Source organism: Gigantopelta aegis, chromosome 10 (assembly GCF_016097555.1).
Source record: "Gigantopelta aegis isolate Gae_Host chromosome 10, Gae_host_genome, whole genome shotgun sequence".
Lineage (NCBI taxonomy): Eukaryota > Metazoa > Mollusca > Gastropoda > Neomphalida > Peltospiridae > Gigantopelta > Gigantopelta aegis.
In genome coordinates, this window is record NC_054708.1 from 41,736,350 (window position 1) to 41,750,509 (window position 14,160).

Here is a 14,160-nt window from a genome sequence, read left to right on the forward strand (position 1 = left end):
CCCCCTGACTGCTGGTGCTCCCTTGCACCTGCCAGTGCAGGCGGTCCCTCCTCCCCTCCCCCCCCACCTTTCCTGTCATGGACGGAGGAGCCAGCCAAGGCCGGCTATTGTGCCCATGACAGGCGTGCGCTACAACAGCTTGTTCTGAATGTGCACGTAAAACCATATGACATGACATGACATGACATCAAATACTTATTAAAGGCAAAATTAGCAATTTGTAGGGTCTATCCTGGAGAACACAATGATAGGTGCAGGATTCTTTTAATTCAAATCCTTCTTATGTTTGTATAACTCTAACCGATTGTGTAACCTAAAGTTGCTCGGTTGGTGCAAACCGATTATAAATGATCGATGGTGAAATTCCAACCGATTCCCAGCACTATTATTTATTACTTATAAGAAACAGAAAACTGTGTATTATCTAGCCAATTATCGGTGAAATTGCAATCATTTTGTCATATCATGAAAACATTATTTTAAAAAAAATGTATGTTATGAAGAGTGACGGATGAGACGCCTTCAGATATATGCATGGAACCAATACTTCCACATTTCTCTTTTTTTTCCCCCACTCATCGGCTATTTCTTGTTCTTTTACTTCTCCATTCACTGATGTTATATTATACGTAATTAGGTGAGTTCCTCGTTAAGAGGGGACATTTTATCCTTATGTTTATATGAAATAATCAATATTAAGCAATCAAACTGATATGGAAAGGGTTATTTATATTTTTAAAAATAAATAAACACCACAAAAAACTCATGTCCTTTGGGTAGCATATATTTGTTAAATATTTAACTGTTCTCTTGCCTGTGCGGTGTTAATAATACAGCATTTGAACGTTTTCACATAACCACAAACTAAATATGACATATGTTATCTTTTTTATACATGTATATTAAGAACGTCTAAAGATTCTAACATCACAAACCCAACCAGTCGGATGTCGTGGCTGAAACATGTACAGGTGAAAATAGTTCCAAGATGGCGCCACCTACTATGGTACTGGCATATGTTGTTTAGAGGGTGGAATTGGCTGTACATATGTGTGGGTAAAGGGTGTCTTGTATTGAGCCGATACACTGGATGCCACCATGACCTTACAACAACCCATCACCTGAAATACAAACACCATGTTATGTTATACTATGATGAGCTCGGTAGGATAGGATAACATATTCACGTGAACTGGTGAAACAAAGGCCGTGGTATGTGCTATCCTGTTTGTGGGATGGTGCATATATAAGATCCCTTGCTGTGCTAATCGAAAAGAGTAGCCCATGAAGTGGCGACAGGGGTTTCCTCTCTCAATATCTGTGTGGTCCTTAACCATATGTCTGATGCCATATAACCGTAAATAAAATGTGTTGAGTGCGTCGTTAAATAAAACATTTTTTTTTTTTTATTAACGTGCCTATATGCAATTACGATTCATGCACATCATTCCCGGGCACAATATATGGGTCCGAGAAGATGGGGAGAGATGGAAAAAGGTAGAATTTGGGAACAAATATTTAAAGTCAAGAAGCCAACAATAAGGAATTGACTGCTAGACCGAATATTTATATAATTTGGTCATTTTAGTACAGTGCGAAATAAAAGAGAGAAAGAAAAGTGGATCGGACTATTTAATAATATAGACAAAAAAAAAAAAAAAAATCTAAGATCTAAACGTTTAAATTATGATCTATATGTACGCATCCCGTCAAGAAAACCCCTAGAGTGACAGTCATTAGATGTGGAAGGTGTAGTAGATCTAGTGATGTGCTGAAATACAGATTTTGAGAAGTCGGATCAGTCTGAACGAGAGAGTATCAGACTAGGGTTTAGTCCAGTCGTCATGGGTTGGTATAGTGGTGCGGACGGGCCCAACTCCGGAAGATACGAGATGGTATCAATATAAAACAAAGTAAAGTCTTCTTAGAGTGCTGCTTGGACAGGCTGGGACATGTCGAGACTAAACGCGAACAATCGTGACATTCTGTATAATGGGCGTCGTGAATACGAGTCACCGAAAAACGTGTCGACTAAATTCAGTCGGGGAAAAATGACGTCAGGCAAGGAATCGTGCTAAAACAAATCCAACCTGGTGGTGCTGCTGTCGAAACGAGAAGCGTCCTAGCGTTTGAAATCAGTTCCAGTGGCCGCATATATCCCAGCAGAAAACCATTTCGTTGACAAAAGTGGAGGATTCCAAAGTAGAGCACACGAAAGCACGTGCAGTGTGCACAGGCGAAACAAACACGTGTTACCGCGACGAGCTCCAGACTTGGAATGGATGAGCTTGGTTAGTACTTGAATTATCATTGTAAACTGATGGGCAGTACGTTCTGTGATGTGATTGGTTTTACGGGAATCAAATAACAACAACATCCGCAATGCTAATGGGGGTCATTAGAAAGTGGGACATACCAAGTTAACTGTTCAAGGGTATACAGTTACATTTTAGCGGTATAGCTTTAAACCTACGTGACATTTATCTAGTTCTGTGGGAAAACATTTTAATCTACAATTGAAATAACCATACGGAGATTTTATATTTGCGGGTGTTACTGTCTATGTGATGCACACATATGTTTCATTGTTCACCTCATCTAACACCCACAAATCTAAAATCGCCATACGATTATCTCCTAAATGGCTGATCACCTAAGAACAGTGGATGTTTTAGATGTTAGCAGAGCTCGACGACTGGCATGTCAAAATACATGTGATATGATACCTTAAGCTTATATATGGAAAAGTGCAAATAATATATATATATATATATATATATATATATATATATATATATATATATATATATATATTGTTACTAATCAATAATAGCATCCCATCCCTAACCTCCACTAAGAGTCTATTACTTCGTTTATCCTATTAAGCTAACCCATCGACACTTGCTCAGACCTTCCAGAACACACGCAATACGATCTGGAGATGCACTAGATGACCAAATTATTCAGTTTACCGACCAATCATTGTCATCTCAGATCCCATATGTACCGCCTGAATGAAAAAGAAATTGGCATTGCCGAAGAGAACCATAGTGGTCAGAGCACATCCTGCAGTTGGGCACTTGACAAGCGGAGCAATACTGGCTGACAGATATCGGCGCGCCAAAAGAAGACTTGGTCCGATAGTTATCAACATTACCGGACTCTCAATCTAATGCATGATTAACTTTAATCTGAAAGCAGAAAAATTATTCTTGTTTTTATAGACAGCATGCTAATTGGATAAAAGCACGGAAATAAAGTTATGCTGTTTTTAAATCAGATGAAACAAGCTGGGCGTAAGGTATGCAAGACATCTACGTTCGTTAAATACCGTTCTATAATACGCAAATGACAACCCCAATGGAACAGCACTGAAACACCAGTGCAACTCTACTGGTTCCAACTTCCATTCTCAGTTAATATAAATGACATACTCTGTAATCGCTAGGTGTTTTATGTGTCCTTAAATAGACCAAGCCTTATCTGGGAAAACTTTGAAGTGTTGTGTAGGGTAGAGTTATACTGATTGGTATTGGCACCGAAAGAAAACAGAGACTGGGGCATGGAACATATTTAAATCGAAGCCGTTACATTGGTCCATATTAAAGAGACATTCCTGACTGTATAGTCATTGTAACATGTTCCCAGCTAATAGGGTGTTTTAACGATTAAAATTACATACTAATTTAGTTTTCTTGCTTACAATATTAATGTGTGTATATCGTTGTGATTCTGTATATCCACTATGAGTCGGGTCTTCCATATGGTGTATGGTCGGGACATAGCCTAAAGGCAAAGCGCTCACTACACCGACCGGCTAGGGTCGATCCTCGTCGGTGGAGCAATTCTCGTTCCAGTCAGTGGACCACGACTGGTATATCAAAGGCCGTGGTATGTGCTATCCTGTCTGTGGGATGGTGCATATAAAATACCCCTTACTACTAATTAAAAAATGCAGCGAGTTTCATCACTAAGACTATATGTCAAAATTGCCAAATGTTTGACATCCAATAATCGATGATTAATAAATCAATGTGCTCTAGTGGTGTAAAACAAAACATTGTTAAACTTTTCTTTATGGTTTTAGGGCCACGTTTTACAAAGCGATCTCAGTGCTTTAATCACCTTAAATGCGTAAGATAGTTAGGCACATAAGGTGACTTTAGCGCCTTAATCACCTTAAATGCGTAAGATAGTTAGGTACATAAGGTGACTTTAGCGCCTTAATCACCTTAAATGCGTAACATAGTTAGGCACATAAGGTGACTTTAGCGCCTTAATCACCTTAAATGCGTAACATAGTTAGGCACATAAGGTGACTTTAGCGCCTTAATCACCTTAAATGCGTAACATAGTTAGGCACATAAGGTGACTTTAGCGCCTTAATCACCTTAAATGCGTAACATAGTTAGGCACATAAGGTGACTTTAGCGCCTTAATCACCTTAAATGCGTAAGATAGTTAGGTACATAAGGTGACTTTAGCGCCTTAATCACCTTAAATGCGTTAGATAGTTGGGCACATAAGGTGACTTTAGCGCCTTAATAACCTTAAATGCGTAAGATGCATGTAAGGTGATTTTAGAGCTTTAGAACTGATACTTTGTTGTTGTTGTTGTTGTTTGTGGTTGTTGTTTAATATTAAAGTCACTAACCCTACAGCTACAGACATACAGAGTTATCAAACTTGATAATTTAAACAACAAGCTGAAACTAATGTGTATTTAAGTGTAAAAATAAGACGCAATAACCTGTCATCATTATTTTCCACTGACTAATAATTAGGGTTGGTGATGTTAATCAACCACTGGATAGGAATGAGGTCATACAGCACGTTAAACACACTATTATGGTTATTTCGACATTCGGTCCAGATTATGCGGCTAGTCTTAATGAGAAGCAGCAAAGGGTATTTTATATGCGCTATCCCACAGACAGAGCAGCACATACATTAGCCTTTGGTGTGCCAGTCGTAGGGCATTGATAGGGATGGGATGGAAGGAAATCCCACTGGGTCCACGAAGAGTGATTGATCTTGCGACCCATTGCACCTCAGGCAAGCGCTCTCCCACCGAGTTACATCCTTCAGTTTACACTTCGATCACCGACGACAGCACTGACCACTAATTAATAAACCCGGGTCAATTCGTCTACTAATAAATTCAGGTCAGCTTGTTTACTAATGAAGTCGGGTCGATTTTTTCCAGAACTGATAATCATTATAGGACGTCTCTTCATGCTTAATTTATCGCAAATTTAGTAGATGGACTAAATAAATTAAAAGAGGTATTTCGCTGTCTACATATTTGAGCATTGTTTATAACGCGGGACTTTTGCAGTTTGTGGTTGTTTTATTACAAGGGTCCACCAACGACTATCAATTCCGCCCCTTCAAACACATTAACATCGTATTAATTCATGTTTATCGTCTATACGGAATTGATCAGTCGTATCGAATTAATCAATTTGACAATATTAAAAACTAAACAAGCATTTTCTGGAGCAAAGGTGATATTTGTATAATATGTATGTTATTATTCTTGGATAGTATGAGTCTACCTAATTATGATGTATAGCCTATATAATTTATAAATGACAAACGTAGGGACTGGATAATAAAGTCACCATCAAGAAATTACTAATATTATTGTTGGGACATTGGTAACATTTGGCAGCAGAAGAGGTATACAGGCCTAGAACATGCCCAGACCCAGCCTTAGGTATGTTTTCGGCCTAGGAAGTGAGTGAAATGTATCATAATACATCCGCCGTCAATAAATGACGAACTGTGCCATTTTACAGAAGAAAAATGGAATTAATATAGCTTTAAAGTCATACAAATGAAAATATATTTATATATGAATAGTATAAGAATGGAGTGGATGAAAGGTGTATGGCGGACGAATCGTCTAGAAAGCTGTAAATCGATTTCTGTTGACCGTGATATGTGTATTGTCCGAACTGGACAAGTAATCTCCATGTACATCAATCATCATATACGTTTTGCTTCCAATACTGGTCCTCATTTCTGCCAAACCCGCATTTGCTTGCCGCTCCTATTCCAAATGTGTTGTTAAAAGTGGGCGTGAACAGAACAGAATTTATTTACACTCTGGCCGTTCAGCAACGGCATAGGAGGGCTACATAATATAAAGGAAACATATATATATATATATATATATATATATATATATATATATATATATATATATATATATATATATATATATATAAGAATACATTTGGGATTTACAATATAAATGTATATATGTACACACATTCACTTCACAATATACACATGACAAGATGGTGGTTGACAATATATGCAGTAAATAAGTTATTTTCCAGTATAAACAGTACAATCCTTAAATACTGTTAGTTTGGGTGCATTTTGAGCGTTTAAAGATATTAGTAATAACATTTATTAATTTTGATAAATTCTTTAATACACTGATTCGTTTACTGTTCATGAGTTGTTTGAATTTGAAAGTATTTGGTCGTGTATAATAATATGGATGTAGAAACTGGACCCTGGAATCATGAAAATATTTACAGACGAAAATATAATGGTATTCGTCACCAATGTCTATTTCATCACATAGGTTACATAGCCTGTCTTTCTTAGGGTATGTTATTCCAGCGTCCAGTTTCAATAGGCAAATAGTGATTAGATAATCTGAATTTCAAAATAATTGTCCACATCTTTTCAGGGATAATAGTAAAATATTTTTCTAGACTGAGGTGTTCTTTGTAATATCTGTATGTAGTGCCTTTCGATGAGAGTTCTATTTCGTTACTCCATGTTTGTAAATATTGGTCATATTGTCTATTTTTTATTTGTTGAGAGAGGACCTTAACTGATACAAAAGATTGGGAAAGCCAGACATCGCTCATTCCTAAATTATTCAGGATATTTTTTACTGTAGTGATCCAGTTATAATTGGTATTATTGCTAAGATGGTCTAATAACATTGCTCTATATAATAAGAAAGATAGTTTAGATTGTTTCCCCGATACAATTCGTGCCCAATAACAGACCATTCGTCTGTATATAGTTAGCTCGATAGGCATTCTCCCCAGCTCTCCATATAACATAAATAGTGGTGTCGATTTTTTTACTGGTAAAATATGTCTGAAAAAATGTATTTGGACAGCGTTTAAGATATCAGTTTTCTCATGTCCCCAAATTTCGCACCCATGTAGTAAAACTGGAAGGATCATCGAGTCGAACATTTTAAGTTTACAGTCGACTGACAGAAAATGTTCTTTGGCTTTTGCAAGTACAAAATACATTGCTTTGGTAGCTTGTTGTTTAAGTCTCATCTTTGTAATTCGGAAGTTATTTTTATTAGTAAATGTAATTCCTAGATATTTATACTCTTTAATGTTTTTCTAAAGCAGTGTTTCCTATCTTGAAAATATGTCTGTAGTCTTTAGCTGTACCGTTAAAAATAATTACCTTCGTTTTAGTGATATTAATTTTAAGTTTCCATGTCTTGCAATATTCATAAAAGGTGTTTAACGTATGCTGTAGGTCAGATGCAGTTGTTGCTAAGAGGGCTGTATCATCAGCATATAGCAGACAGATAAGTTGAAGACCAACGTCAATTGGGTTTTCGGGATTATCTGGGATAGGGGAAAGCCCTTCACATCCATGATTGAATAAGTAGTCTTCTAAATCATTTAAATATAAAGAAAATAAAACAGGTGATAAATTTTCGCCTTGCCGGATACCGTTGTTGCATGGAAATAGCCCGGAGTGTTGGTTGTTTACATATATAAGTGATTTAAGGCCTTGGTACATCTGGTGTATGATTCTAAAGAATTTGCCGTTTATATTATTATATAATAACTTTTGCCATAGATTAGTTCGTGAAACCATGTCGAAAGCTTTCTGAAAATCAACAAACGCGCAGTACAACTTCTTTTTTCTTTTTTTCAAGATATCTATCAAATTATGTAAGGTGAATATGTGGTCTGTTGTGGAGTAGCCTTTACGAAAAGCAGCCTGGACTTGACTCATGATATTATTTTCTTCAATAAATATATTTAAACGGTTATTGAGTATAGATGTAAATAACTTAGAACAACAGCAAAGCAATCTGATCGGTTTGTAGTTTTCAGGCGATAGGCGGTTTCCTTTATTTTAAAAAATTGGTATGATGATACCATTGAGCCATTCCTCCGGCAAAACACCGTGCTCGATGAGTATGTTAAAAAGTTTAACGTAAACTGGCAAGGGAATTGTTGCCGTTGATTTAATGTACTCGTTAACGACTTTGTCAATACCAGCAGCTTTATCATTTTTAAGTTGTTTTATGCCTTTTAAAATTTCATCTTCGCTGAATTGTCCATTAATAATACTGTCATTGTTTACTTCATTTAGTGCTTCGTCCATATTAAATTCGGGTGTATTATCCTCATTCGGTTCGCCCTTGTTTAAATTACTGAAGAAATTGAAGAATTCATTTACTGGGGGAACGTTTATGTCCGATTTGCGTGGTCCCTTTAATATTTTATAGAATCCCTTGGAATCGTCTAGTCGTAATGTTCTCATTTTCCTTTCAGTTTTAAATCTGTGTTGTGAGTATGCGTTAGAAATACATTTCTTATAGGACTTACTGGCATTAATTAACCTCTTTTTATTTTCTATTGTTTTGTGTTTTGAGTATAATGTTTTTGATTCATGATACTGCCTTCGCAAATATTGACATCTTACCCCAAACCAGGGTCGCTTATTAGCAGTGGACTTTTTATCACGGTTGTTAGCGCGAGCACGCACCTGACCAAATGTTGAGACTGCCGAGTCTAAAAATAGATTTTTCAGCGTGTCGGCTGCTTGGTTAACACGTGCTTGTATATCAACAGATTCATCGTCCAGTACTAAGAGGATTGTTTGAACTAAGTTATTATCGATATTATTGATATATTCCTCTCGTTTACTTGGGATCCACTTACGAATGTTACTGGGCGCGACTTCATCACTTATATTCTTCCTAATATCAACATGCGTGTTTGAGTAAGTATTGCATTTATATGTAAGTGCTAATGCACAATGAATATCTGAGAAAAGTGGGTCAAAATCACAGATATCGAAATCAGTTACATTTTCAAAAACATGGTAGGTACCGATTGCGTAATCGATCAGGCTTGAGTCTTTGCTGGTTACTTTCCCTATGTTTTTATCATTTCCACATCTACCGTTTAGAATATATATATTATGTACTTTACACAGCTGTACAAGTTTTGCCCCATGTCCATTAACCCTTCCCTTGTCCTGGCTTGCCCTATCTCTAGGAATATCGATATTATCCAGCTTTGATATATCATTTAGGAAATTTTCCATATCAATATTATCAATAAAGATATCATCATCAAGAGTAATATAATCAGGATAACATTTGGTTCTGGCATTGAAATCACCCAATAACAGCAAAGGTTTTCCTGATTCTACATTTTGAGAGATTTCATTTTCTATAATGTCAAAAGTGTCTTCTTTAAAATATGGTGATCCAGTAGGTGGGATATATACAACACCTACTGTTAAGCAATTACCATCACCTTTCTGAGTTTGGATGTCTGTGATACTAAACCAAGATATATATTGAGAGGATATTTGTTCGGTGACTTTGACAATATTAGATAATTCATTTTTTACACCAATAACAATGCCGCCGGATGACCTTATACCTTTTCTATTATTGAAATAAGTTGTGTATCCTGGAATAAGTTTTAGCATACTGTCAGAGTCATCAGTTTTACTTTCAGTGAAACATAAAATTTCATATTTTGAAATGAAGGATAAGAAGTCAGGTATAATTAGTTTACTTTTTAACCCACAGACATTCAAACTTAGAATTTTTAACTTGACACAGTCAGTGTTAATATCAGGGTATTCTGTCCCATCAGTAACTTGTGTATTTTCAACAGAATGTTCTGTCTTCTTGTTCTGAATACTATCTTGGGGCTGATTTTCTGTGTGAAGTAAATTTCTGCAGTGAGTATTACTATTAGTATGGGGTTGCTTTACAATGAAAGGTAAATTATTTTGGTAAGTGATACTACTAGATTGGTTAGATATGATAGTTTGCTCTGCATAACCAAGATTCTGGTGAGTAGCTGTATTTACAAGATTTTGTGAGTTACTCACAGTTGAAATGCTAATTGGATTGTTAACATGGAGGTCAGAAATCACAGTCTGTTCAGAATGGTGTAAGTTGGAGTAGGCATTAATGTCTATTAACTCATTATGTGAACTACCTTTACCTATATGGTTGTAAGGAGTATCAACATGTACTCTATTTTGTGAATAACTAGGGAAGTAAGCATCAGTATGTACAACATTTGGTAAATTATTTACAAATAGGTCAGTAGCAGAACTGTTAAAATTAAATCATTATGTGGAATGGTATCTGTCTCTCTATTTTGACAACCATAAGTAGTATTACTATCTGCAATCATAGTTGCATGACTATTATGGTAGCTATAGGTAATATCAGCATCAGCATGTACACTATTTTGTGAATAATTACCAGGGTAAGTGTCAATATGTACAGAATTGTTTGACTTATTCACAAGGTCACTAGCATCACAGTTAATGGTTAATTTATTATGTGAGATCATATTTGGATCTCTATTACTATATTGTGAGTAATTATAAAGATGAGTATCAACATGTACAAGATTATGTGACATATTCACAAGAAGTTCATTATTAATACTGTTATTATAAATAATTAACTCTTGAGATAACATATCTGTATTTTGACACTTGTCATGGGCAATATCAGTATCAATATCACTATATTTTGTGAATAATTAAATCATTCATAAAGTGTATGTGGATTACCCTCAGGTACATTATTACATCTGTGATAGGTACATGTAGTTGGGTAAGTATCAGTTCTTATAATAGGGTGTGAGTTACTAACATATATAGCATTAGTGAGATTGTTTTGATAACTAGAATGGATAAGGTAGTTATCAGTATGTAAAGGGGTTTGAAATTTGCTCACTGATAATATATTAGCAGTGTTGTTACTTATTGGCTCATTGTGTGTAGGTATACATGCACTTATATCAGTGTGATGATTGGGGTAAGTATCAGTATATACATTTGGGGAGAGGTTAGTAACCAGTTCATTATCTACTGTTATATATTCATTAACATGGTCATGTACTTTGTCAACTCGGTTATATGTATGTACATAGGAATAGTGATCAGCATGTTCATCACCATGTTCTGGCCAGTCTGCAACAGTTTTATCATGACCAGGGTAAGTAAAGTAAGAGTCTGTGTCTCTGATGTTATGTGAATTATGTATGGGTAAGTCACTTGTAGGATTAATAATGGGAATATCACTATGTACTGACAAAAGTGTATCAGCATAGTCACACCTAGATTGAATAACACTAGGTCCATAGTTTTGTAGACCACCCACATTGTGGTAAGGATATTCCTTTATACCTGTATTTGGTATTGGGCAGTTCTGATGGATACTAGGTGCTTTCAAAATATGCAGTCCACCTTGCCTGTCCTAGCTTTCAGCTTCTGCATCTTCTGGCATACCTGTGAATCTATTAGAGGTAGGTACAGGTGTGTTTGGGGTGGGTGAGACATATCTGTGTTTTTTCCTAGGTGGGGATGACTTTGGTGGTGATGTCTTCCTTTGAGCAGTTGTAGATGTGTATATGGGTGTTGGTCCATGGTACCTTTGTTCAGGAAATACTTCTTGTCCATCAATAAAAAGGCGGTCAACTTTCAGGAATGCCCTTCTATTGTTTTTCCTGGCTTCTTTGTATAATGGGTAAAGCTGTTTTCTTCTCTCAGCGATTTCTTGGGGGTACTGATCGCTAATTCCGTATGGTTTTCCTGCAAGTTTTTTTGCTGCGCGTTTGATTTTGTCCTTATCACTCAGTTTTACAAAATGTGCCACAATTGTTCTGGGCTTGGTCTGGGACTCACGAAACGGGCCTAGTCTATGTGTCACTTGGACGGGTGCATCGGTAATGTCAATTTCCTTTTCGAGAAAAGACGCCAGTACAGTTTCAGTGTTCTCACTTTGTCCACCATCGGGTAGACCATAAAATAAAAGATTAAATCGCATGGACCGGTGCTGGAGATAGAGAATATTGTCATGTAGTCTGTTATTTTCAATCTGCATGTCGTTCATACCTTTCGACAGGTAGCGCATGTCTTCCTGAGCTATGTTCGTGTTTTTTGAAAGGTTATGAACAGTTTGTTTAAGTGTATTAGTTTCAGAGTTTATTGCATCAAATCCATTACTGATGAATTGGCAGCTGTCTTCTACTTTGCTGATGCGGTCATGGGCAGATTTAATACCAGCACTCAGTTGACTCAGCGTGTTTTCGATGGTACACATTTTCGTTTCAATGATTTCAATTTTCTCAGTTCGTTTATGTATTTCACTTACAGTCATAGCCAATCTAGTGATTTGATCACCGAGTGTTTGTTCCCACATGAGGGGTCCCATTATACCGCTTAGTTGCGTGTTAACATTTGTTTGTGGTAACTGAGTGAATAGTTGCTGTTGTTGTTGTTGTTGTTGTTTGGACAAACATGGCGGACATGACATTGTCGGACCTGGCTGGAATGGTGATTGTTGCATCTGACGGTTTGTTAGGTCTAGCAGTTGAATATTAGGGTTTCCATGTTCTGGGGACTTTGTAAAATCAACAAAGTTTACCTGAGTTGCTGTTATGGGGTCTTTACTCATCGAGTAGGCCAGATAATGTTTGTTTTACCCGAAAAATCTTGACAACGAAAAACACTTGACCACCATCTTGTCACGTGACCTGGACAGTTACACAAGTTAAATTGCTTTAACTACACTGGTTTAGCTAAATCACTTTTGGTTGGAAATGACGAGCGTTCACTTGTGTAATAGCTAAACTGGTATCAGACGGAAGTGTGGGTATCCGCACTTGCGCAAAACATCAAAATAAAATGGATTAGGAGTCTGTTAGGCCGTTGTTAAGGCGCTTAATAGCGTCACTTCCGCTTTATAAATACTAGTTTAACTAAAACACTTTGCGTTCACACTTACATCAATTTTAAACTGTTTTAGTTATATTAGTTTAAGTAAACCACATACGAAAGTGTTTCAGCTATACCGGTATTCTGAACAGATCCCGTTCACACTTCATTTTAAACTGGTTTAGTTAAACTAGTTTTAGGTGTAAGTGAGAATGCGGCTAATGTATTCAAAATGATTCCGAATGTGTGCAAATTGCAGGCATGATTCTGCCAGAGGTGGTTGATTATAGGAATGAAAAGGTCACCGTGACATGGGATTCGGCGGTTTTATGTTACGTCAGATCCATGAAGGGTCTTCCGGCAATATTTTTGATTTCAATCTGACTGAACATTTGATTAGATTGTCCGAGAAGAAAAAATAGATATTTCTATTTGGTGCCTTCGCTGTTAAAACAAGTAGTGCTTCACGTGCAACCCTATGTAGCCGTTCGGTGGTACTAACGTTCAGAATAAACGTTGTTATGGAGGCTCGGGAAGTTTCCTTCACAAACTGTAAATTCTGTCTCCACCTCAACCAAAATAAGGGCATTAATTTAAAGAAAACATACTTGCATGGTGTCGTTAATCGTGCTCAAAATTTAATATTATGAAAACATCAATTTGTGCTTCCAGAATCCAGCAAAAAAAGTATCTATTTAAAACATTGTGCGTCGTGGAGTTAAAATGGGCCTTACCTATAATGTTGGACTTCTTACGGGCTTGAAAATGAGAGTATTTCGTCGTCACAACATACTCGAATACAGAATGCATTTGTGCATCTTTAACCGACCTCGGTGGCGTCGTGGTTAGGTCATCGGTCTACAGGCCGGTAGGTACTGGGTTCGGATCCCAGTCGAAGCATGGGATTTTTAAGCTAGATACCGACTCCAAACCCCGAGAGAGTGCTCCGCAAGGCTCAATGGGTAGGTGTAAACCACTTGCACCGACCAGTGATCCATAACTGGTTCAACAAAGGCCATGGTTTGTGCTATCCTGCCTGTGGGAAGCGCAAATAAAAGATCCCTTGCTGCTAATCGGAAAGAGTAGCCCATGTAGTGGCGGCAGCGGGTTTCCTCTAAAAATCTGTGTGGTCCTTAACCATATGTCTGACGCCATATAACCGTA

The 14,160-nt window shown here is 36.9% G+C and overlaps 1 protein-coding gene across 1 annotated transcript in view; it reads right to left on the reverse strand.

Moving 5' to 3' along the window:
* Positions 1–961: 961 nt before the first annotated feature.
* The window catches only part of LOC121382647 (myb-related transcription factor, partner of profilin-like), a 33,632-nt gene continuing 20,433 nt past the window's right edge, over positions 962–14,160 (reverse strand). Inside the window, exon 4 of the mRNA XM_041512179.1 lies at positions 962–1,121. Coding sequence (XP_041368113.1) covers positions 1,002–1,121 — 120 coding nt within the window. The 3' untranslated portion in view covers positions 962–1,001. The remainder of the gene's footprint in view (positions 1,122–14,160) is intronic.